A 25918-nucleotide genomic window follows, 5' to 3' on the forward strand; every position below is an offset into this window, starting at 1 on the left:
CACAAATGTTTGTGAGTGCAAGAAAAGGACTTGGAAGCTAGCACTCCTGTGACCTGATGCCACCTGCAAAGGCAGCAACCCCCCCCCCCCCCCCCCCCTCTGCATCTTGACTGGATAGAGAACACTCATGATTACCAAGTGCAGAACATGACACTAACAACAGGTAACCCTGCTGTGATTCCCTTTCAGGTGCATGTGAACGACACAAGTGCACACGCACCACCCTGGACTTGGGTCAATGGACGATTCCCAATGTCATCGTGAAGTCATAACCCCTGAACAGTTGCTCTTGTGGCGCAGTGATATTGAAGCACTGCGGCAGAATATACTGAGCTGCTACTGTGCGCAAGGGCTGTTGGCTGTCAGCGCCAAGGTGCTCTCTGGCGACTCGGGCTCTCCTGTGCGACGGAAGCTACACATAGGTCCCTATAAGACTTCCTCAAGAATTACCATTCATGTGCCACCTACTCCTACCTGGCAAAACAGTGCCGACCTGAGTGGGTGACACGCTCTCTTGAGGAGATAACTAGTACACGACTAAATCTTAAGGCATTACATCACATATTATTATTATTATTATTGTAGTGGGGAATTCGCAAGGCAATGACTAGTGGGACCATCGCTGAGTGCGAAGCGCGAGCGGGAGCACGAGCTGTAGACACTGGACTGCCCGAGCATTTGTTTCTGTACCGGCTGTCTGCCTATTACCTGGCATCGCTAATAAACCCCCTTGCATTATTATTATTATTATTATTATTCCAGCATGTTGAAGCCTTGAAGGGTTATCACAGGTGTCTAATATGTACAGTGGACTCAATACCTCAAGTTCTGGTAATTCAAGGTTTCTGATAAACTAAGGTGACGATAGTTTCCTGATTGGTCGCACAAACTGCAGCTAGCTGAAAGAGTTTCACTGTTAAAAAAAAAAGCCTGAACAGATACAATTGACTATAGACAATCTTACTTCGTTATTTGGGCTGGAAGGTGACAAAGACGCAGCAACGGCTTCCTGGCTGCATGTTTGTTCATCCCAAGGTGATGAAAGGACACGACTAGGCTGACTTGGCGGAGGATCAGGTGCCACAGGCGTCTCCTTTCTAGGAGTCGAGGTGGCCCAATCCTGAAAACAGTAAACGAGGTAATTCGACGCATGCAAAATGTGCGCAACAGTATCTTCGAAATGATACAGAACACTATGGCTAGCTTCATCTTATCCATTTACGCTAACAGCTCACGCGGATAATGTTAAAAACAGTGAACATAGCATACACTAGCAGAGGAGGAAAATAAGTGATGCCATGTGGCACTTTGGGTTTTTTGGCTAGAATAAACGGCAGCATCGAGTGTCTTGAGACGCATTGCTCGATCTCTCTAGGCGTATTTGTTCTTAAAACCCGGTTTATCTATGAACGAAGTCTTCAAATTTTACAGATGTTCCATATGTACAGAGACGAAAATACCCTCTATTCAAGCGAAAGACAGGCAATTCTTTTGAGGGCATCGTTCATTTCCGTAGATGCAACCATCAGACAGTTAGGCCAGAGCAAGCATAGGGGCCATTAACTGCTGACTTTAGCTGTGGAGCAGTAATAGTGACGAACACTGAAGTGAACAGAAGTGAAAGAAAAATATTCTTTTGTGTTGGTGGCATACAAACCCCCAACCATCAAATTACATGTTCAATGCTCTACCAATTGAGCTGAATTTCTGAATGTGAGTCCATGAGAGTGCCAGTCAGCGCATTCACTGCCAAGGTGATGAGTGTGGAACACTTTTTGCCAAAGAGTGTCGCTTAGCATGTGACCTTTACACAAGATGGCAGTTGCTCGCATGCTAACCTAAAGCACCAAGTTTACAGAGTCGAGTTCCGAGACAACGATCAATAGTTGAAGCACACTCCATAATTATGAAGTAGCACATAAGCAACTCTATTATGCAGGTTAGATAAGCAACAGTTAGACTGTGAATAATACAGCATCGAGAATATATAAACAAATATTACACTAATCAAGTTCAGCTTGACACAACTTAAACATTTCTTAAATGTTCATGTCTTCAAAACAAAGATATCTATTTCACACAATGTAGACTGGCTGCAAAGGTAACGTCACTGCAGCATAGGGCCATTATGCTGTTACATTGCCTATACAAAAAACATATCATACATATTCAAAAAACAAAACTGCATATCAAAATTAAGTTACATTACCTAAAACCTAATTATTTATTACTTTTATTGAAATAGCAATTATGTGAACACTCTTCCGGGATTTTTGCCATCCCCGTCATGTCCCGGATATGTATACAGTAGACTCTCAGTAAACGAAAATCTGTTAAACGAAACTGCTGCTGCTGCTGAAGAAATGGACATGGGCCGGGCATGTAGCGCGTAGACAGGATAACCGCTGGTCGTTAAGGGTAACTAACTGGATTCCCAGAGAAGGCAAACGGGTTAGGGGGAGACAGAAAGAAGGTTAGGTGGGCAGATGAGATTAAGAAGTTTGCGGGTATAAATTGGCAGCAGCAAGCACAGGACCGAGTTAACTGGCGGAACATGGGAGAGGCCTTTGTCCTGCAGTGGACGTAGTCAGGCTGATGATGATGATGATGAGTAGAGGGGTCTGCAAATTTCGACAATAAGATGTACTTCGTTGAGCCCTGCCATTACAAAGTACGTTGACCTCTAGCATTTTTGCCTCCACCAAAATCAGACGAGGACGGTCGAGATTGAACTAGCTACCTTTGGGTAAGCAAGTGAGCACTGTAACCAGTGCACACCCTTGCGGACATTTGTTGAGCCTCGAAGTGAAAGACGTGTAGCGTACTGCCACCGCAAACAAGCGTGCCAACTGTGCCCGCCCTCGCCCGCATATGACAACCCACTCATTTGCCGCTATGGCATTTGGCTGCAACCCGATGAATCAAGACAACCTTTGGGGTGCACCGAGTACGAAGTGCTACAAATGTGGACTGCAAAAGAGCGCAACAGCTTCTGAAGTCAACCGAAACGAGGCGGCATTGTCTGTATCACCATTTTGATCAGCCCCACACTCAGCAGCATCGCTTTAACTTAATGAAATGCACGTGCTATGTCGGAAAACTCAAGCATTGTGGAAGTTACTGAAGAATTGCCTAGAGCCATGGTCTGTTAAGTGGCAAAAAAAACTCTAACTACATTATGATTGACGAACCGTCGGCCTCCGGCTATTTCACGTATAAGCTAACATCACATGCGGTGGTGGAGGACTTTATCAGGGAGGGGTGCAGAGCAGGTCTAAGGCTAACTAAACAAGAGAGTTTGGCGTCGTGCTTGCACTGAAAATGAAGTCACAGGATGACAAAAATTACAGCCTTTTACACTGCTTATGCAACATAAGTTCAGGATTTATATCTTCACATGCGATTACGATGCACTATCTGCGAATGCATAAAATTCACTTAAGATAATTTGAAAGCACTCAGTATTACATTCCAAGAAAAAGGCCACAGTGTTAATTAGCGAAATTTACTGTCAGTCATCATTAGCATACAATTAAATACTTCATTACCTGCCATCAGTCATGTTTTATTGCTGTATCGTATCACGCCTAACCCGTGCGCTACGCACGATAAGCTCAAGGGGCTTCACCCGATCTTGATGCTATCGTGTGTTGATCAAAGGGGCGTTGCCCAGAGTGTATTATAAATGTGACGGACTGAATAAACGGAGCAGCACTAGCTGCCTGACGCACGCACCTGCTGTCATGCTGATCCCTGGTCCCATACATGGTATCAGAAGTGGGATCAGGGATCAGCGTGAAACCTTGGAATGTGGACTGACACCTGCAGAGATCCTCCAGGGCCGCCGGCTGCGGACGCAGCTACCCGACTACCAGTGTGGCCCTTCCCACCGAGTCGTCAAGCATCGTCAGTCTCGACCGTCCACACAGCCACTAGCCCCACTCCATGAAGGCGACGTTGTGCGAGTCCAGAGCGGCTCGTGGGCCATCAAAGCACGGGTTCTGAAGCCGTCAACTTATCCAAGGTCGTACCACGTAATCACACAGGAAGGGCGCTGCCTCCGGCGCAACCGCAAGCACTTGCAAACCGACTGGAGAATCCTTCCAGCAGGACTCTGTTCCCAACGGGAGCAACGTACAGCCAAGCACCTCGACAGCTGCACGGCACATCGAAGACACAGTGTCAAGCAATGACCCAACTACTGCGGGCACACAGAGTAGTCCAACGCCAGCACCCAGAAGGTCGCTGAGAACGCAAAGACCACCACCACGACGACTAGAATATGACCAAGACTTTGAACAAATTGCTTGAACTCTCCCTTTGTTTCCAAATGTTCTTCATTTGTTACGAAGTGCCACCTCAAGCTATCGTGTTTTCAGCATATGTAAATAACTGCACAGTTTCTTTGTTTTCCTGAGAAAAAAGGATGTATCGTATCGCGCCTAACTCGTGCGCTACGCACAATAAGCTCAAGGGGCTTCGCCCGATCTTGATGCTATCGCGTGTTGATCAAAGGGGCGTTGCCCAGAGTGTATTATAAATGTGACGGACTGAATAAACGCAGCAGCACTAGCTGCCTGATGCACGCACCTGCTGTCACGCTGATCCCTGGTCCCATACAACTGCAACATAAATAGAATAAAATCGTGGGCTGCAAATGCGCCGACCCTGTCCTGTGCTTTATGCTGCCTCACTATACCTGCTAACTTTTCAATTTCAACTGTCCCTCAAGTTTACTGTCTCTCTCTCATCCTTGCCTTCTCTTAGTATTCAGTCAGCTACCCTTAATGACCAGTGGTTATCGTGCCTGCACGCTACTTTCCTGGCCCATGTCCATTTCTCCTTGATTTCAACTGTGCTTTCCTTTACCCCAGTTTGTTCGCAGACCACCCTAGACATACAACCACCCGAGATTTATAGCAACGTAGAAGGCAAAGTGCGTGTGTGCGTGAAGTGTCTCTCAATTACGGTCTTTAACACTGTCTCTGGGCTACAACCAGCATTCACTGACACACCAGAAGACTTGCTTCTAATTGGCTGTACATTTCTAGGGCATTAGGGGGACAATTACATCCCACCCTGGGATCAGCCCATTTATGTAGAGTGACCATTACGATAAAGTATGCCTCTGTGGTACACTGCCGGTTTGCCTCTACACACCTAAATTAAAATACAAGAGTATTTTCTTCATGTCTGCCCCCTTGAGCTATGGCTGTTATGACATGTGATAGCGGGCATCTCCTAGTGCTAAGCAGCTGCTAGGCTAGCGCATCAAGTAATAGCTTTCCAATTCAAATGAAACACAAGAGTTAACCTTCTTCACCCTTCAGCTAAAGTAAATTAAAGAACTAGACCACCTTACTAAAAAAAAATTGAAAAAGAAAGATGGCCACACAAGAATGTAAAGTAGAAAGCAGGAGCCAAAGTTCTGTTTGCAGGTCCAGCGCTTGTAAGATCTACTTCACCCTCATACGTGAAATATCCTCCTTCAAAAAATTGCAGATTAGAAGGTGAGCCTCCAGAATATAGGAGATTATTAGAACATAAGAGATCACTAACCGGACGCTCACCCCCTAATTTTTGTATATTTTGGTGGAAACACACACCAAAATTTAAAAAAGTTCAATGAATGCGCAGTTTTGTGCCGGCATAAAAATGAAGGCACCCGATTATTGAAGCATCGCATATTGATAATATCAATAACACATGCGTGAGCTGTCCATTAACTTGCACAAAGATGAAGTCGAATGCCTCAACAGTTATCTTTCACGTAGACCAACATGCGTGTCTGATTGATAGGTTTGCACATTGCATGGGCATGTGCAGATTGTGTGCAAGTTTTTGAGCCTTCCTTCTTTTTTGCCATTGTGCGCATCTTCAGTTGTTCGGAGGTGTTTGTGCTGTCCAGACTTCCATCTTGTGTCCATGTTTGCATTCTCTGCCTCTTTCAGAATGAATGCGCACCAACCGGCTTAGATCTTTGTTATTCTTCGCCAGAGTGATCTTCTTCCGCTCATTCTTTGGGCGTCTTGATCATGATGTAAAGTGCAGAAATTACTACTATGGCTACACAAACACAACAACGCAAACCACATATGAAAATCAGCAGCCGAGTACTTTAGCCACTAAATCACCCAAAACAAGAAATAGTGAAAAGAAGGCTAAAAATAGAGAGAAAAATAGAAATAAAAAAACAGAGAAAACTGAAATAAAAGACCAAGAGGGAAATAAAAAAAAAGGAAACCAAGAAGAAACAATGAAGGCTGCTAAAATCTGCAGTCCCTTCAGGCTCGCCCCACCGCGGTGGTCTAGTGGCTAAAGTATCAGCTGCTGAGCCGCAGGTCGCGGGATCGAATTCCAGCAGCGGCGGCTGCATTTTTGATGGAGGCAAAAATGCTGTAGGCCCGTGTGCTCAGATTTGTGCGCACGTTAAAGAACCTCAGGTGGTCGAAATTTCTAGAGCCCTCCACTACGGTGTCTATCATAATCATATGGTGGTTTTGGAACGTTAAACCCCACACATCAATCAGTCAATCCATCAATCAATTAAATCAATCCCTTCAGGCTCGGCACCACTAGGGCAAAGTTGCCTTAATTTTTTTCTTCTTTTAATGACCATTTCCCCTTCCCCCCAACGACACTTCACCGTGTTCCAATTTTTGCCCCCATTAAGCCACAAACAACTTCTCAGCCGTTGCTACTGTTAATGCAGCTCCCAAATAAGAAAAGAGAGAGTCGATGCTGCACCAGTGAACAGAATCTCCGTGAACTGCTTTGCACAAGCGTTCCTCGGACAAAAAATCAAAAGTCCATTCCTTATTATGAAAAACATTTATTCCAGAAATTACAGACTCAACAGGAACGTAATGTGGATGCGATACAGACCTAAAAGCAGGGAGATGATGAACATAAGCATTATTCAGCGACTGTTCCTTTAATCACTGCATAGGGACAAATCCCAACAAGTACACACTACATTCCTTCCATACCATGGGAGGCTGCTCAAAAGAACTAAACAGTGTATCACTTGCCACCATTTATTCCGTGCAAAGTAACCTGTCAGGTCGATTAAGTATTACAAGCACATACCACCTTAAAAGATCCGGTAACATCTTGACATATTATCACAATGCAACTTTCATACTGAATTCTCTTGTCTCACGAGTCAGCTGCTACGAAAAGTTTGATGTCTATCAAATATAGAAAAAAAAAAAGCTATTGCACAAACCACACGCTTCTTTTCTCTTCTTGCTTCTACAGTAGGTGCGCAGGAGGGAAAGCTAAAAAGCTGGCAAGGAGTGACACCAAAACCAAAACTTTCACACTCACATACCACGAACACGACATAGTTTCTTTTTTGTTTCCTTCTCTCAGTGTGTTTTCTCTTCTGTTTCAGACATGCACAGTGCTAGTACAGAGCCCCACTTTGCAGGTGACCACAGAATAGCAACGTTATTACGGGGCTCTTCAGAAAAGAAACCGAACTCCCGAGGCCTTGCTGCCCACACCACTAGCCAGCAATCTGTGCCACGCAGACTGTTCTGCATTTTGCTGTAGTGCAAGCACATGATGTGTGGCAGAGTCCATCCACCCACTCCAGACTGTTGAGAAAAATGGGTAGGGCGTCATCTTGGTGCCAAAGTCAAACGAACAATCTGCCCATTCATCGTGGCCCCGGGGGATCTCTATCGGTGCCTCACCTGCGACGGGAGCCCCTGCCACGGGGTTTCCAGTAACATAGTCACGCAGCTCGTACATTGACTGGCTGTGCATCAGCCTGTTCTGCCACAGAGACCGGGCTGACACTTCCACCACATCATCCTTTCGAACTCTCCTGCAGTCCGGTCCACCCCCCTCATAGAGGAACGGCCCTATGCAGCCGTAGTCGGGGAGTCCATGGAAGAGGGGGAGTTCTTGTAGCTCTGCATCAAAGGTGTCCTTGTTGCCGAGGGTGGCATCGCTCACAAGAAAAGGCAGGAACTCCTTCGGCACGTCGGTTGAGTATTTGAATACCACAATGTCAGTCATCGGTGTTGGGCATGCTTTAGTAATGCGGACGGCATTGGTAAAGTCCAGCACTTGTGATTCCCAGTTTCGCTGTGGAAAGAGTCTGAATGGAAGAGGCACGCCTGTGACAGTGGTGAGAACAGGGCCATTGACTATCTTGGTGACAGCACGCTGGACCAAGTTGCTCAAGCCCGGCGTTTCTCCACACCCATACCCAAACAGTCCCCTAAAGTATTTGTCTTCTCCTCCACCTATCCCTTGCCCCGAAAATATAAACTGCATACTGTCTGTGGCGATACCTAAGGCAGAGTGAAAAATGTGCCAGCCAACGAATAGTTGCTCACTAGCGACAAACTGGATGGCGGCAAGCAGGGGGTCATCCACGCTGATGGCAGTGCTGGCAAATGGGCTGTCAAAGCGCCAGAGTCCAGAGTTCACTGCACTGAGGGTGGGAATGTAAGGCAGTGTGATTTGTCCGTCAGGGGGAAGGAGGACATCCGCGCACACTGCATTCTTTGGAATGTGGCCTATGCGGTAGCCGGGTGCAGCCCAACATCTGTACAACAAGGGCACATCATCAGCGTCATCCATGTTGGTTGGGATAGTCGGGAGCAGCGATTTCCCGTGACCTTCCTCAGCTGGAGTGTCGAGCATTTGCACTTTTTCGGTTGCCATAATCCCTGCGTGACTCATGGCAAACAAGGGAGCCTCAAGCACCCAACGGCCCACGTTGTCGAATAAACCGTGCACTTCGATCTTGGCAAGTACACTGCTGATGGTACCGACGTCATATCCCAGCGCCCAAGATGCAGCAAAGGCAGACGCCGGCACAAAATGGTCCTGGCCAGCCTCAAAGTTGACGGGAATGGGAGAAAACGGAGGCCAGAATTCCACAGCAGTGGGGCCCATAGTCGGATACTGTGCCAGAGGAGGTTCGCCATACTCCCTGTCTACAATGCAACACTGGTTCAGAACAACATTTATGCACAGTGCTCCAGGCACAATAGTAGTGGCACCATACCATGTATACATCTGCTTGCGTGGAGTGGGGTCACCCTTCACCCCAGTTTCCAGCACGATGCTCATGTTGCCCCAGGGCCAAGGAAGCAGGCTCAACAGGTAGACTACTGCCTCATCAAAACCACCCCCTTGTTCGAAGCATGATGGCAAGATCAAGAAGCCCTCACCTCTGGGAACACACCACTCATAGGCGAAGAAAGCGAGGCGCCCACGCTTCCAGCCATTAAAGAATGGGAAGGCTGGCTGAATCAGGCCCCCACAATCCTCGTGAGGCACACCGGAGCTGTTGAAGAGGCGCGTAATTGTTGAGTCTTCCTTGATGAACACTTCAGGCTCATGCACTTGGGATTGACCAGTCAAGATGTTAAAGCGGGCTGCGTCCCGTACCCCATAGTTGGCCCATGCCAGCATCAGCCCCAGCTTGAAAGCACTCGCCTCACAAGTGGTGGGATAGGGCCTACTCATTAACAGCCTCAACTTTGTGATGTCAGTGTCGCGAGTAATCACTGTGTGTTTCAATTGGTCTCGCTCTTCTTCAGTCATTACAGCGCAGGTGAGAGTGGAGAGTGGTGCCTCCAGGGCCCGCAATTTCGGGCCTGTACACAAAGCAGGGAGGGCCCCACCGCCGAATGTGGGAAATAGTATGCGTGCCATTGCCCTTCAGAGGAAGCCACTCTCCAACAAGTGACACTCTTGAACCATTAGCCAGCATTTGCGTAGGACTGTTTTCGGTACGCAAGGCTCGCAGTGCCACTGCATCTTCTTCAGGTACTATATCGCCACCCAATCGGACCACCCCTGAGCCTTCTTCACCTTTATGTGTTACAGTGATGGGGATGCGGTAGGCATATACCAATCCAGTCAGTGCACCACTGTTTGGCACACCTTTGCCGATGACAATGGCCGTAGTGCCCTGCCGACGAAGAAATGGATAATGACCCACACCAGACAGAGGAAAAGCCACACCTTTCCCCATGGCCACGGATGAACTCAGGACAATCCCGGTGTGTCCAACTGCAGCCACAACTACATCAGGGGCGGAAGGAGGAGACGGGTGCGAAAGCTGCCTTTGCCGGCCTGCAGCATCTGCATCTTTCGCAACTGGTTGAGATCGAGCTTGGCTATTTGGCTGTGCAGAGCCTACGCCAAAGAGGCAAGAGCCTTTGCACGGCTCTGCTTTAGCTCGGAATGCACCACCTTGCAATGATGTAGTGGGATTGACTAAGGAATGGAGATCTTCGAAAGGAACAGAGTCAACGTGTTTACCGCGACTGTCCTCACGCCTGATGTCTGCGGCAGAGAGGAGTTGCTGTTGGCCATGAACACTGGTGGGATACAAAAGAGTTGTCCAAGTACCCAGCCTAAGATGTTTCACTTCACCAAGCCGACCAGAGTGCCATAAAACGTTGTTGATGATGGCAGTATTCACATCAGCACACGCATGGTTGCTGACAAAGGCCCTGGCACCAGAGAGCATGTCTGTACCTTGCCCCTCCTTGTCTTGGGCCCAGTCAAAAAATGTAGGCCCAGACATTTCTTCATATGTTGTTGGGAAGCTCACAGGTCCGGGATTACTCTCAATGTCACCGTCTGCAGACAAGTCGCGAACCCAACCAGTGATCGTGGCAAGTTTTTCAATGTCAGAGACTACACATAGGAAGCAGAAACTGCTGGCGAGGGCTATGCAGCTAAGCAAGTAGTTCAAGACACGAGAAGCTTCCACTATCGGCTTGATGTTCTCCGTGCCCCAAGACAGTCTGCAAAGCCATAGATGTAATTCTTTCATCAGGGTGCATGCAGCAAAATAAAAGCCTTCACGAAAATTGGTCAGTTCAATAACATGACCTTTGATGCCCTGAGATGATAGACAGGACGCAATGTGACACAAAGAGACCTTGCCATCAGCCTTTAGACTCTTCTCCAATTTACCACATGCAATGAAAGTGTTGAAGGCCAGGCACAGTTCTTCGTCGACCTTTTGTCTTGACTTGCACTCGGGGAACCCCTCACGTGGTGCACATGTACCGCACGGACACACGCACTGCAGCCCGCTTGTGCTTGAGCTGGTGATACGAGCCATGCCACATCCCTGCTCCAAGCTCGAGTGGACAACAGATGCGTTATCATGGTCTAATGTGCCTTCCACGAAGCAGACGGAGTGTCCAGTGTCGACGCCGTGCCGGAAGAGCTGCACAAATCAGAAAAGGTCGTCAGGCACTTCCTTGGTCACAGCAATTATATCCGTTTCCCTAAATGCTAAACATACTTCTCTTGAGAAGGCACAGCCACTGAATGATGGAAGTGGGCTAGTCACCTTGCGTGATGAACTTCTAAACAAAAAGGAGGTGGCGTGCAGTGGGGTTGAATGAAGTGGGAATGACGTGGTATGAAGTGGGTGACTGAAGTAGAACGAGTGGCCGAGACAGCAGTGGCCGTGGTGGCGAGTTGTGGGAGCAGAGAGCAGTGGGACTGGTGGGAGCAGTAGTGGGCATAATGTTGATTAGCAGGAGTAGAGAGTAATAGGAGTGGTGAAAGGAGTGGCACATAACTGTAGTCGGATTTACCCACACGAATTGGGTAAATCCTACTTCAATCTACAGTCGTCCCCAGACATGAAATGCCGCAACCAAAAAACTGTCGCTGTTAAAACACTTATGCAAACACTTCACTTCACGAAGGATAGCTCACCTAATGAACAAGGAGAAAGACTGCCCATACTATCTACAATGTGAACTGTGCCTCTGTTCAGTTGCAACGGCCCAACAATAGTTCAATGCTACACTGCTGTGATTGCATCTGCCTCGTGAAAGCACCAACCAGTCATTCAAGTAAAGCTGCAATGAGGACAGGGGGATCTAAGTCTACAAAGACCCACAGATAAATAATTGTGGGTGCAAGGAAATAACTCAAAAAACAGTGCTTCTGCAACTTGTTGCTACTTGCAAATTCAGAAACCCCACCGTATTATGGTGTGTGGAGACAGGTTAGCTACGATTACCATGTGCAGCATATCACACCAACAGTGGGCAGCACTGCTGTGATTCCCTTCCAGTTGCATGTGGAAACAAGTGTGCAGGAACCACTCAGGACTTGGCTTAGCAGACAATTCCCAATGTCATGGTTAAGGAGTGGCTCCTGCACAGTTACTTTAGCAGCGCAGTGCACCAATGGCAATGAGATTTTGAAACACTGCTATAGCAACTGCTAAGCTTCTGTTGTGCTCAAGGGCCACTATTGCAAAGGTGCTCTGTGGTAACGCCGTCCCTGAAGCACGTCAGAAGCTACACATATAGTACATCGCTATGAAACATTCTCAAGAATCCCTGCCTCACCTGCCAGCCACTCTACTCCACCTGACAAAGCAGTGCTGGCCTGTGTGGGTGATATGCTCTCTTGAGGAGATCACTTGACGGGAAAACCATGAGGCATTACATCACATATTATTGCGATAGCAATTATATGGACACTCTCGACTGGATTTGGCCACCGGCGCTAGCATCACTCATCGTATATGTATACGTGTCTATATTGCAGGACAGCATCGATATCGTGGTCTTGACGCCAATTATTCAGCGAAGTCTCCAGACCAAATCTTCAGTTGAAAAAGATGCGCACTGTGATGATGATTATGTACAGGTGAAGAACAAACACAGTGAATTTTGTGCTCACACTAATTTCCCCTTCGCACGGAAGCAGCCAACTTTGCCATTGCTTAGGCTGGTGTGCATCTTAGGAAGTGTGTCAACCAAAAAACGTGGACAACCTCCGTGTCGCAGCAACGGTGGTCGGAAGGCACGACAGCGGGAGTTACGTGATAGTTCACTGGAGAAGTTCGCTAGACACTTAGGGGACGATAAAACGCGACTGAAACTTCTCGGACAGGCCGGGGACTTGCACTGGCGTCCACAACTGCGCTTCGTCTCCAAGATTAAATTCAACAATGCAGTGAGATCTATCGCAGCGAGTCCTCCAGTCCTGCTGACTTGCCTTCGTATTTAGGCGAGCGCGGTGGCGACAAGTGGCAAGGCGAGAAAGTAGGTTGCTACTCTATGGCATCGACGAATTGACGGCGGCATCACACAAAGGGACGCCGAGAGGAGATATCGCTTGATGGCCGTAGAGGAAGAAGAAGGATGAATAGCTCGTGGTGGGCTGCATAGCAGTATTGTACGCAAAGGTCACAAATGGCAGGATGGTATCCCAGTTGGTATGGTCGGCGTTGATGTACATGGATATCATATAGGATAGAGTTCGATGAAAGTGCTCAGTGAGGCCATTATTTTGTGGATGTTAACTGGAGGCCATTTTATGAATGGTGCTACATGTGTGTAGAACGTCGTCCAGTACTTTTGGCAGAAGCACCCTGCTACAGTCACTCAAAAGGATGCGCAGCACGTCGTGTCGTAGAAAGATGGCTTCCAAGAAGAAAGTGGCAATGTCCTGCGCTAATCCTGAAGGTAGTGCAGCTGTTTCGGCATACCTCGTCAAGTGATCAAACGCAGTGATAACGCATCACTTTTCGCTTGCTGATATTGGCAGTGGCCCGCAGAGGTCTATACTAATAACTTGAAATGAAGCCTCAGGACATTAAATAGATTGTAGCAGTCCAGCTGGAGATGATGTGTTTCGTTTGCGACGCTGGCAAAGCGAACATGAAGCAACCTATCGGTCCACGCAAGTGGGAAGCCCAGGCCAAGCAAGGCGACTGCGGATGCAGTCATATGTTTTGTGAAAGTCGAGATGACCAGCCTAAGGGTCGTCCTGAAATGCCTCCAATATCTGTATCTTGAGTGAGCTAGGAGTGCAGGAACACAGCGCTGTTTTTCAGGACGAAAGACATAACGGTAGAGGATAGTTTTCAGTCTTAAAGTTCCGCACCTGGCGACGGGCGCGAGCGTTAGGAGGACGAGATGAGCCGTGAAAGCGTTGCATAATGGAGTGACAGTACGTGTCGCTGGGTTGGTGAGACGCAAGCGTTTCGTTGAGAAAGGAAGGATGCGCATTGAGAGCGGTGAGCGAAATAGGTGCCAAAGATGCGTTGACGGGGTCGCGCACGGATGGTGACATGCCGGGTATATTTGACGATGGAGGCAACGGACAATGGCTAAGGGCATCGGCATCATTGTGTTTCTTGCCGGATATGTACGTGACGTCAAAGTCGTACTCTTGAAGGTGAAGCATCCAGCAGCCGAGACGTCCAGACAAATTTTTTAACGTTGACAACCAGCATAAAACGTGGTGGTCAGTCACGACGGTAAAGTGACGGCCAAAGAGATATGGCCTAAACATCTGAACAGCCCAGACGACGGGGAGGCACTTTGCTCAGTGATGGTGTAGTTTTCCTCAGCTGGTGTTAGCGTCTGACTTGCGTATGCGATAACACGTTGACAAGAACACCCGTGTCGTTGCGAAAGCACATTGCCGATTCCATGACCACTGGCATCAGTACGGAGCAGAATGGGTGTTGCCTCATCGAATGGCAGCTATGACGTAAGGGCACACTTTAAGGTGTTAAAAGCCATTTGGCACACGTCGGACCAGACATATGACATTCTCGAAGAAAGTAGCTGGTAGCCGCTTGGGAGGTGAGAGCGCGCCCTGCTGCATTGTGACGATGTGGCGACGCGCGCTCATTGCACCATCTTGCTGGTAATACTGAAAACACGCTCTTTCCACTGAGATGCTCATCACTAGTGGTAAGTAGTAGATATAAATAGCGTGCAGTTTGAACGTCGAAGGAGGTGCTCCTTAGTGGCTCAGTGTATAACGCCTTTCACTCACACTTCGGAGGTCCACGTTTGATTCCCTGCTAGAGTCTTTTTCTTAATTATTTTTCTTTCTTGCACTTTCATATATATTGTGAGCACAGTATTCACTGCGTTTGTTCTCCATTCTCTTAACTCGTATATAACCATTATCTCTGTGAGCATGATTTTCGTCCGGAAATTTGTTCTGGCGGCTCCGCTGAATAAACGGCGTCGAGACCACGATATCGTTGCTGTCTTGAAGACCGGTGGAGGCGGCTGTCGATCCTTAAGTCCTCTCTGACTTCGAGACCTCCTGGAGCTTCTTTCTTCGGTTACTTCGGCAACCAGCTACTTTCTTCGGGAACATCATGTGTCTGGTCCGACGAGTGCCAAATGGCTTTTAACACCTTAAAGTGTGCCCTTCCATCATAGCTGTCATTCCATGAGGCAACACCCATTCTTCTCCGTACTGATGCCAGTGGTCAAGGAATCGGCAATGTGCTTTCCCAACTACACAGCTGTTCTGGTGAACGTGTTATCGCATACGCAAGTCAGACGCTAACACCAGCTGAGGAAAACTACACCATCACTCAGCAGAAGTGCCTCGCTGTCGTCTGGGCTGTTCAGAAGTTTAGACCATATCTCCACAGCCGCCACTTTACCGTCGTACTGACCACTACGTTTTATGCTGGTTGTCAACGTTAAAAAACTCGTCTGGACGTCTCGGCTGCTGGATACTACGCCTTCAAGAGTACGACTTTGACGTCACGTGCATATCCGGCAAGAAACACAATTATGCCGATGCCCTTAGCCATTGTCCGTTGCCTCCATCGTCCAATATACCCGGCATGTCACCATCCGTGCGCGAACCCGTCAACGCATCTTTGGCACTTATTTCGCTCACCGCTCTCAATGCGCATCCTTCCTTTCTCAACGAAACGCTTGCGTCTCGCCAACGCAGCGACACGAACTTCACTCTATTATGCAACGCTTTCACGGCTATTCTCGTTCTCCTAACGCTCGCGCCCGTCGCCAGGTACGGAACTTCAAGACTGAAAACTCTATTCTCTACCGTTATGTCTTTCGTCCTGAAGAACAGTGCTGGGTTCCCATCGCTCCTAGTTCACTCAAGATACAGATATTGGAGGCAATTCACGACGACCCTTAGGCTGGTCATCTCGACTTTCACAAAACATATGACTGCATCCGCAGTCGCCTTGCTTGGCCTGGGCTACCCACTTGCGTGGCCCGATAGGTTGCTTCATGTTCGCTTTGCCAGCGTCGCAAACGAAACACATCATCTCCAGCTGGACTGCTACAATCTATTTAATGTCCTGAGGCTTCATTTCAAGTTATTAGTATAGACCTCTGCGGGCCACTGCCAATATCAGCAAGCGAAAAGTGATGCGTTATCACTGCGTTTGATCACCTGACGAGGTATGCCGAAACAGCTGCACTACCTTCAGGATTAGCGCAGGACATTACCACTTTCTTCTTGGAAGCCATCTTTCTACGACACGACGTGCTGCGCGTCCTTTTGAGTGACTGTAGCAGGGTGTTTCTGCCAAAAGTACTGGACGACGTTCTACACACATGTAGCACCATTCCTAAAATGACCTCCAGTTAACATCCACAAAATAATGGCCTCACTGAGCACTTTCGTTCGAACTCTATCAGATATGATATCCATGTACATCAACGCCGACCATACCAACTGGGATACCATCCTGCCATTTGTGACCTTTGCGTACAATACTGCTATGCAGCACACCACGAGCTATTCATCCTTCTTCTTCCTCTACGGCCGTCAAGCGACATCTCATCTCGACGTCTCTCTGTTTGATGCAGCTGTCAATTCGTCGACGCCATAGAGTAGCAACCTACTCTCTCGCCTTGCCAGTCGTCGCCACCAGGCTCACCTAAATACGGAGGCAAGTCAGCAGGACGGGAGGACTCGCTGCGATAGATCTCACTGCATTGTTGAGTTTAATCTTGGAGACGAAGCGCAGTTGTGGACGCCAGTGCAAGTCCCCGGCCTGTCCGAGAAGTTTCAGTCGCGTTTTATCGTCCCCTAAGTGTCTAGCGAACTTCTCCAGTGAACTATCACGTAACTCCCGCTGTCGTGCCTTCCGACCACCGTTGCTGCGACACGGAGGTTGTCCACGTTTTTTGGTTGACACACTTCCTAAGATGCACACCAGCCTAAGCAATGGCAAAGTTGGCTGCTTCCGTGCGAAGGGGAAATTAGTGTGAGCACAAAATTCACTGTGTTTGTTCTTCACCTGTACATAATCATCATCACAGTGCGCATCTTTTTCAACTGAAGATTTGGTCTGGAGACTTCGCTGAATAATTGGCGTCAAGACCACGATATCGATGCTGTCCTGCAATATAGACACGTATACATATACGATGAGTGATGCTAACGCCGGCGGAGAAATCCAGCCGAGAGTGTCCATATAATTGCTATCGCAATAATATGTGATGTAATGCCTCATGGTTTTCCCGTCAAGTAATCTCCTCAAGAGAGCATATCGCCCACACAGGCCAGCACTGCTTTGTCAGGTGGAGTAGAGTGGTTGGCAGGTGAGGCAGGGATTCTTGAGAATGTTTCATAGTGATGTACTATATGTGTAGCTTCTGACGTGTTTCAGGGACGGCATTACCACAGAGCACCTTTGCAATAGTGGTCCTTGAGCACAATAGCAGCTTAGCAGTTGCTACAGCAGTGCTAATTAGTGAGTGCAGTGTACTTTATAATATATTTTAAAGCAACTAGATACCGACTTCACTGCTGCATAAATTCGTGAAGGCAGGAAATGTTGAGGTCATGCTTCTCTGTTTCATGCAATTTTAATGATAAAAACGAAAAGCCAAGGAAAGTATAGGGGATGTTAGTTGTACTGCAGAGGTGTATTGTAGCTACTACAAAATAGCTGTGAACAAAGACAAGTGGCCGAAAAGACAACTTGCCTCCACAGATAGTGAATCTGCAACAACAAAGTAAAGTGGACGAAAAGACAACTTGCCCCTGCCGATACTGAACCTGCAACCTTCACACTACTTGCCCTATCCTCTTATGGAGCTATAGAGGTGGTTGTTCCCTCATCGGGTTTTGATGAGCATGCAAATTTAGAGTGTCCACACTCGTCATCATGGCTATGAGTTACACAGACTAAATCTTTCTAATATTTGACACGTGCTTCTGCGGCACATACGCATTTACATACCTGCCCATTTTTTGAACATATTTTAACACAGCGCACGACTACGCAGACACAAGAGAAAAACAGACAAACGGCAGTGCTGACTCGCAACTAAATTTTTATTAAAAAAAACATGAACGAAAAAGGAACACTACAACCGTCACACCCATGTGACCACAATAAGGCACAAAAATATCAGCTGATATTATGAACATTATTTTTGCCTTAGTGTGGCAAAAATAATAAATATTCAGTTATTCAGTTGCGAGTCAGTGCTGTGGTTTCTCTGTTCTTCTCTTGACACCGCGTAGTTGTGCACTGTGTTAAAATATGTTCATGTACTATCACCAACTGGCCCAGCTTTCAGGCCTACCCGCCAACTTCAAATAGTCCCAATCCAGATGGTTACCGCAACAAAGAGGGGGGGGGGGGGGGTAAGTATCAAAAATTTTACTTGCTAAGCACTTCTTTGCATACTGTAGGTACTTTGAGCATCTGTCTTTCTGTCTATCTGTCCATCAGTATCTATCAATCTAGGCACCTACATCTTCGTGCTTTGCTGTGGACGCAAAGCACGGAGAACTTGACATTGTTCCTTATTATCTATTCCTATGATATTCTCCGATTTCATTCCATTATGTTTGAAAATACACATGACAGACATTCTGGTAGTAAGCAGGCAGTCATAAGTGAAAATTGCTTTAATTACATGCAGTGTAATTTTTAACGAGCTATTTACAGTGTTTTTGAAATGAATGGTGTCCGTCAATGAATCGCTGCCACGCTTCACGCTACACATTGGCCTACTCGTCACGAGTTTCTGAGGAGAGCGCGTTTTGCCATAAAGCCGAATTAAACATCAGAAGCTGCATTGGCACCGACCACAGCATCGTGGAATACTTGGGACGCACGCATGACCGCTGTTTATTCAGCAGAATAATTCTTTGTACGTGGGTCTGATATTGGGGGCCACAAGAACAAGCTGCACATGTGTTGACGTACCGCCGTGGCTATTGCCAGTGATAGACAGCTCCAAACCCGAGACTTTGGCGCAGTTTGATGCAATTTGTGGCACAGAAGTGACGGCACAGACTATGGCTGCCATAGCAAATGAACAACGGCTGCTCCAAGAGCTGAGCAGCTGCTAACTTAGCACACCAATTGCTTTTTAATTCAAATGAAACACAAGAATTCATCTTCTTCACACTTCTCCACTAATAAGCTAGACCACATAACAGCAAAAAAAGGAAAAGGAAAGATGGCAACACAAGAAAGTACAGCAGAGAGCAGGAGAACAAATGCTGCCAGCAGGACCAGTGCTTGTCCTGTCTACGTTAATCTAAAGCACAGCCTTTCCTTCCACTTCAGTACCATCACGGAAGCATGCAAACTTGACAATTTGCGGTTATTTTAGATAGGAGACTTAAACGGCGACATGGTATTAGAACATATATGCGAGGCTATAGAAAAAGTCACAGTTTTCGCACAAGGCCGAAACAAAGAATCTGATAGCAACACATCGGACTGTTTTACGAAGTAGTGAACATGCTTCAACATGTACTGAGCTGCAGTTTTTCTTGCAAGCGCAGCAGTATGCTCTTCCCGTGTCTGGCCATATATGCAAGCCTGCCTTGCTTCAGTGTGACTAGCATTCCATTGGAGCTATTCTATAGGTCTTCGTACGACAGGCGGCGGCATGACAAAAGCCGAACCACGTACAACATTTTCACCAGCATTTCTATCCTTGGTGTCAGTCGACGTTAACGATGATGGTAGCAAAAGGTGCACTTGTAATGCACTTCACCAAAACATTCACCTCAGATTGTCACAGACATTGCCATGTGGTTGTTGACGCCGGAAGCAGCTGGATGGTGGCAGAAGCTTACTTGCTTGCTTGTTCTTTTATATTCGGGTCATTCCATGCCAAATAATCTAGTATTTTTCCGACTATCACGAATATAGCCGAAAAAATTTCCACGTTTCTCGAAGTGCGAAACTCACCCTGCTAGTTCATTTCCGTTGACAAAAATTTTCATCCCTATTTATGAGAGTCTGTACTTTTTCGTAGACTAAGCTAGAGGATGTCAAACAACGATATTTTTGAAAAGACGTTTTTAGGATGCACTCGATAAAATCGTATATGCAGCAAGGCAACGAAGTCATTTAACGGTAAAAATAATTACTTACGAATATCAATTCTTCGAGGGCTTTTCCCACACGCAATATTGAATAACGTTCCCGAATTCGGGATTCTCTTCCAGGTGCATGGCAAGCTCAAAGGACACAAAAAATATGTAGTGGTGGCCTGTTTTGACATGCTTCGAATTAAAAATAATTTAGGCATTGAAGTTGTAGCAGATAGTCTGAGAAAAAAATCGGGAATTTCACTTTTTTTGTGGAAAAGCTCTGTATTAAGGGTCAAAAAACTTGCCTCAGTGGTGGGACTAAAAATATGCACAATATCTTATTTGAAAGCCCTATGTATCAGCTAAAGATATGTGAAGTTACTAGATGATATTATTTTTTAAATTAGAGGAATATCCTCTTACAAAGAGGGTTCAGCTTAAATTGAGGACGACGCAGCGAGCAATGGAAAGAAAAATGGTAGGTGTAACCTTAAGAGACAAGAAGAGAGCAGAGTGGATTAGGGAACAAACGGGGGTTAAGGATATCATAGCCGAAATCAAGAAGAAGAAATGGACATGGGCCGGGCATGTAGCGCGTAGACAGGATAACCGCTGGTAGTTAAGGGTAACTAACTGGATTCCCAGAGAAGGCAAGTGGGTTAGGGGGAGACAGAAGGTTAGGTGGGCAGATGAGATTAAGAAGTTTGCGGGTATAAATTGGCAGCAGCAAGCACAGGACCGGGTTAATTGGCGGAACATGGGAGAGGCCTGCAGAAGACGTAGTCAGGCTGATGATGATGATGATGAATATCCTCTTGCAACTTTGCTTCTCCACCAGGTATTCGTCTACATAACTCAAGCGGCATGACATACCCGCAAGAACAATCTTTAGGCCAAGGCTACTGACCTGGGACACAGACATTAAACTTGGCGCTCTCTACAGAGCAAGTGAAATGAGAAGGGGGTTATCATCTGCACTCCATTGCTAACAAAGGTGTGCTACAATGAACGTGGCCACAGGAAATTTCTTTGGGGGGGGGGGGGGGAGGGCAAGGGTAGTGTGTGAAAAGAAGGTGGTTTCGATATACTTCATGTACATTCGTACGTGTGTTTCTATGTGTTAGCAAATGTATGCACATGCACAACTGAAAAATATCTGGACTGTGGGCGGGGGGGGAAATTAAGCAGCTTCTCTATGCTCCTGGTGATATACAGCATACAATAATATGTTACGCATATGATAAACAAGACTTGGCTTGGCTACCAGTTCTTTGTTGTTTTTCACTCATGTAGTCATATGACAAGCTTTGCGTCTCGGGGAGCTGGATACTCTCCTGAAAGCCGGAAAAAAATTAAGCATTTGTATTACGGTAGTGTTTATCAGTGTACTGCACCAATGCTACGAGCGTGCTCTAAGACTTATGTACTGAATATGATTATATATTTTTATAAAATGCATAAAACAGATCTTGGGCATTTGCAGAACTCCCCAGGAAAGTAGAATTTCTTTCTTTACTCCACAATGCCCAGCGTATCATATTTGCTACACCAAATTTGAAGCTACGCCTGCTGCTAAAAACTGAAAGTGAAAAAGCGAAAGTTTTTTAGTAGCCCTTAGGGAACGCTGAAGAGAACCTCCGTGCTTCTAGTTCTTGCCACCAGAGTGCCGCTAGCTGACTATCGAAGATGACCGATTTGAGCACCGCAAGTGATAGAATTCCAGCTTGAACGTTTTACACTATAAAATGTAACTATGACGTATTTTTTCTGAAACCTCTCGTGAACTGTTCAGCCTCATACATTATCTGATCTCTAGGTATAAACTTGGGGGATGTCCCGTAGCTTGGGACTCTACGATAGCGAAGTATGTTCGCCTGTACCATATCTAATTCAGCGGTGTTACGTGAATGTGCACTCTAATTTAATAAATTTACAATTATGTGAGCCCCTCTAATTACTCGTTTCTTGGCCAATCCCCCCATGTGGGTGAGATTCATGCATTTAGGCATCCATCTTCATCATCACCAAGACAATCAAGCTATATGTGTTCATCACTGGGCTGTCAAAGTGCCTGATGTAAGGAAAAACAAAAAGGGACGTCCATTGAGCTTACCATCACCTACTATTTAGAAAGAGAAGAATTTTACTAAGGGAGCCCAATGTTGACATCAAGAAATATGGTGTTGGACATTACGCACTGGTGACGAACCAGTGGCAGCACCATAGGAACTGTTTGGCAAGTGAGATTAAGCTCGGTTCCATCATTTGTGCAAAACGTGGCATCACACTTTGCCTCAGCAAGGAAAGAAATTGTGTTTTTGATTTATTACAGATGCTAAAGCATGACACTGGCGCGCCGCTAATATTTTTCTAGGAAAGCTCACTGTATCATATATGAGAAAAATTGTACTTTTTATATGTAACATCCCTACCACTGTAACTTGTAAATATGTTTTGTTGTAGCTCAAGAGCAAATAAACAAGATATCAGATTTTTTTCTATGACCATTTCTTTACCCGGACTTTCTAAGGTTAAATCTCTAAAGCTGCATGGCTCACCTGAAAGTCAACACACTGACTCCATTCCTTGTAGTGCACTTTTTTTGACAATCGAATGCGGATGATAACCCTATTTCCATTTCGATTGCTCTGTAGAGGACATCAAGTTTGCTGTCTGCATCGCATGTCAGTGGACTTCTGCTGAAGGTTGTTCTTGCGAGTGCGTCATGCCCCTTGAGCTTTATAGACGAAAACCTGGTGGAGATGCATAACTTTAAAAATATTTCTAAAAATTTAAAAAATAATACACTTTAGTAACTTCAGTTATCTTTAGCTGATACATGGGGCTTTCCTATAACATATTGTGCCCATTTTCAGTCTGACTATCAAGACGAGTTTTTCGACGCTGAATACAGAGCTTTTCCCCTAAGAAGTGAAAATTTGCAATTTTTTTTTTTTCAGACTATCAGCGCTTAAATCATTTTCAATTTGTAGAATGTCAAACAAGCCACCGGCACATATTTTATCTGTGTCCTTTGATCTTGCCATGTTCCCGGGAAGAAATCCCAGATTTGGCAGCTTTATTCACTATTGCTCATGAGAAAAGCCCTCAAAAAATTGATATACATAAGTCAGTCATTATTTTTACAGTTAGATTACTTTGTTATTTTGCCGTAAATACTATTTTATCGAGTGCATTCGAAAAACGTCTTTTCAAAAAAACTATTTGACGCTCTCTAGCTCAATGAACGCAAAACTACAGACTCTAATAAACACGGAGGAAAATTTTTTGGCGACAGAAATAAACAAGCAGGACGAGTTTTGCACTTCGTGAAACATGTGAAAATTTTTTCAGCCTTTCCTGATGGTCAGAAAAACAAATGATTTAGCATGGAATGACCCATATGGCTTTCACCCACCACAGGGAATTGGACATATAATTGGCGATCAATATAAAAGATAATTTTAATTTTGAAAAACGATGAACTAGCCGTTCCATGTTTCGAGCTGCATAACTACAAGTGAGACATCCAAGCTCTGTTCCAGATTGCTTCTTTCAAGTCCACTGACAATAAACCAGTGGTTAATGGTGTGTGTGTGTGTGTATACAGCTTGCTGTTAATGAGATAGACAGCATAATATGCGTTCGGTTAAATACCATGTTCAAAAATAAAAAATGGGCAGCATTGCCTAGTTTTATAATGCCGTGCGCTGAGGAGCGAGGGGTTCACTGGTTTGAATCTTTGGAGGGCACCTTTATTTACTTATTTTTCTATGCGCCTTTTTGTATGTACAGATACATATACATATCCGATGCATGACGGCGACCACAAAAATCAGCTGAAAGTATCTAATAATTGCTATTGCAGTTATATCTGCTTGATCTCCCATTTCCCAGCTGACCACATGTTTCCACGCTGTTCCGAGAAAGGGTCCTCCCTTCTCTCCGACTACACACACCAATTACGCTTCCATGCAACACCAACCTGCTTGAATCAGATCCAAGCTTTGCAGCTCAACTCTAGATGCCTGCACCTAGAATTTGACGTCGAAATTTAATCCCCCTTTCAACCCCATCCCACCCCACTGTATTGATCGCACCCTAAACTTCGCACAAGACACCCATGACGATGTTCGGGGTTCCGCGTGCATTTCACATTTAATGACCAGCATGGCCTTCAAGCATGGCCTTGATAAACATGGCTGGCCTTCAAGACGCGTACTTGAAGATAGTACCTAGGATGATGTAGTTAGTAAATAGGGTGTCTACCAATTTCCTTTTTCAAGGTTCCCTGAATTTTTCAGGTTTTCCATGATAGTTTGAAGCCAATTCCATGACTGCCACATCTGCTTGGAAAACTCTATGCACTGGAAACAGACCCTCGAGTGATAAAAAAATCAGGCGCTCTTATAAAATAAGTAAATAAATGTACCACAAGTGCTCAAAATATTCTGAGCACGCGGGGTAAGTATGAAAAAATATGTACATCTGGCCAAAATGAAACCTCCAAGTGAGAGAGCAAGTAAGCTGGCTGTTTAACGTTTGGAAGAACCAGAAAGCAAACACACAAGTTAAAATTAACTACAGCTAACAGTTTAAAGAAGCCCACAACAGTCCTGCAATGCAGCCATAGCTGTTTGAAAACTTAGAGGCACCATCTTGAGACATCTGTGTAAAAGAAGGACGCCGGAGCATGGTCGGTTCCGCCACTGGAATATATTCTAGTTCACTATAATGGTTACAGCCCAAGCCGCTTAGGATGTGCATTAGATTAGATCGACATGTATTTATTCACTTAACTATTTATATTTAAGTTTTAAATTGGATTAGATCTGATGCGACATGGATTGCTATATTTACTATTGATTTACACCCCCCACCTAAATTACACACCTCTAGTATATATTTTTCAGGAAAAAAAAAAAAACACTACTAGTGCACCTTACATTGAACAATGACTAACAGCGTTGCAAGAACGAAGCCTTACTGCATAATTATTTCATTCTTTTCTTTTCCACGACGAACACATGCATGTTAACGACTGATTTCTCTGGGCTCCGATGCTGAGAGTTCGACAAAGTCCTCAGATGCCTACAATGAAGGCTAGGGGTATTAAAGCAATGACGTTTGAACATGCGCTGGCAAGAAGGACTCTGTCTGGGCGCGACAGCTCCCTCGATTCTATAGATTTTTCATGGATGCCCGTGGGTTACCTTCATTTGTGTACTCTTATATGGATATAGGGCTAAAATGTAATCAGATTTAATAATACCATTTCAAGAAACTGAAATGAGAAATTTAGATGAAGTTCTCAACTCTACTCTTGAACTGCAACCTACCAGCAATAGGTGTGTGGCTGAGTACGCTTGCCATTGCATTGTCAATAATAATGATCATAGTAATAATAATAATAAAAGGCATGACATAGCCTAGCAAGCCTCTGCTAATGGCAGTCCTAACCGAAGCAGAAGGCCTTTAAGCGGAACCAAATCATGGTCAAGACAAACATGCACAAATTTAACAACGTGAATGTTGTGGTTGGAAAGTAAGATATGTTGCGTGATATGTAGAAGCAACAGACACCAAAATAGTGTATGTACGAATATGGAAGCTAGGGGATGCTTTAGACAATGTGAAGGACTAGTTGCCAAGCAAAAATTTCCATTGTCTTTTTTACTTTAGGCTGCCACAATTGTGGCAACCAATAATACATCGATGAGACCACTGATTTCAAGAAAAGAGCTAAAAATTCCCAATTCATTATCACCCAGAATCGAACATCTACAAAAAAGTTTATGCTCCTCGCTGTTGA

General features: G+C 45.7%; 1 protein-coding gene and 1 long non-coding RNA gene across 2 annotated transcripts in view; one reads left to right on the plus strand and one right to left on the minus strand.

Annotated features, from left to right (window-relative positions):
* Nucleotides 1–25918, plus strand: part of LOC142769347 (uncharacterized) — a 77680-nt gene that overhangs the window by 47770 nt on the left and 3992 nt on the right. The gene's annotated exons all lie outside the window — the stretch shown is intronic.
* LOC119165906 (uncharacterized) overlaps nt 9433–25918 on the minus strand; it is a 139557-nt gene continuing 123071 nt past the window's right edge. Inside the window, exon 5 of the mRNA XM_075872507.1 lies at nt 9433–11215. Within this exon, the coding sequence (XP_075728622.1) occupies nt 9563–11215 (1653 nt within the window). The 3' untranslated portion in view covers nt 9433–9562. The remainder of the gene's footprint in view (nt 11216–25918) is intronic.

This window comes from Rhipicephalus microplus, chromosome 8 (assembly GCF_043290135.1).
Source record: "Rhipicephalus microplus isolate Deutch F79 chromosome 8, USDA_Rmic, whole genome shotgun sequence".
Lineage (NCBI taxonomy): Eukaryota > Metazoa > Arthropoda > Arachnida > Ixodida > Ixodidae > Rhipicephalus > Rhipicephalus microplus.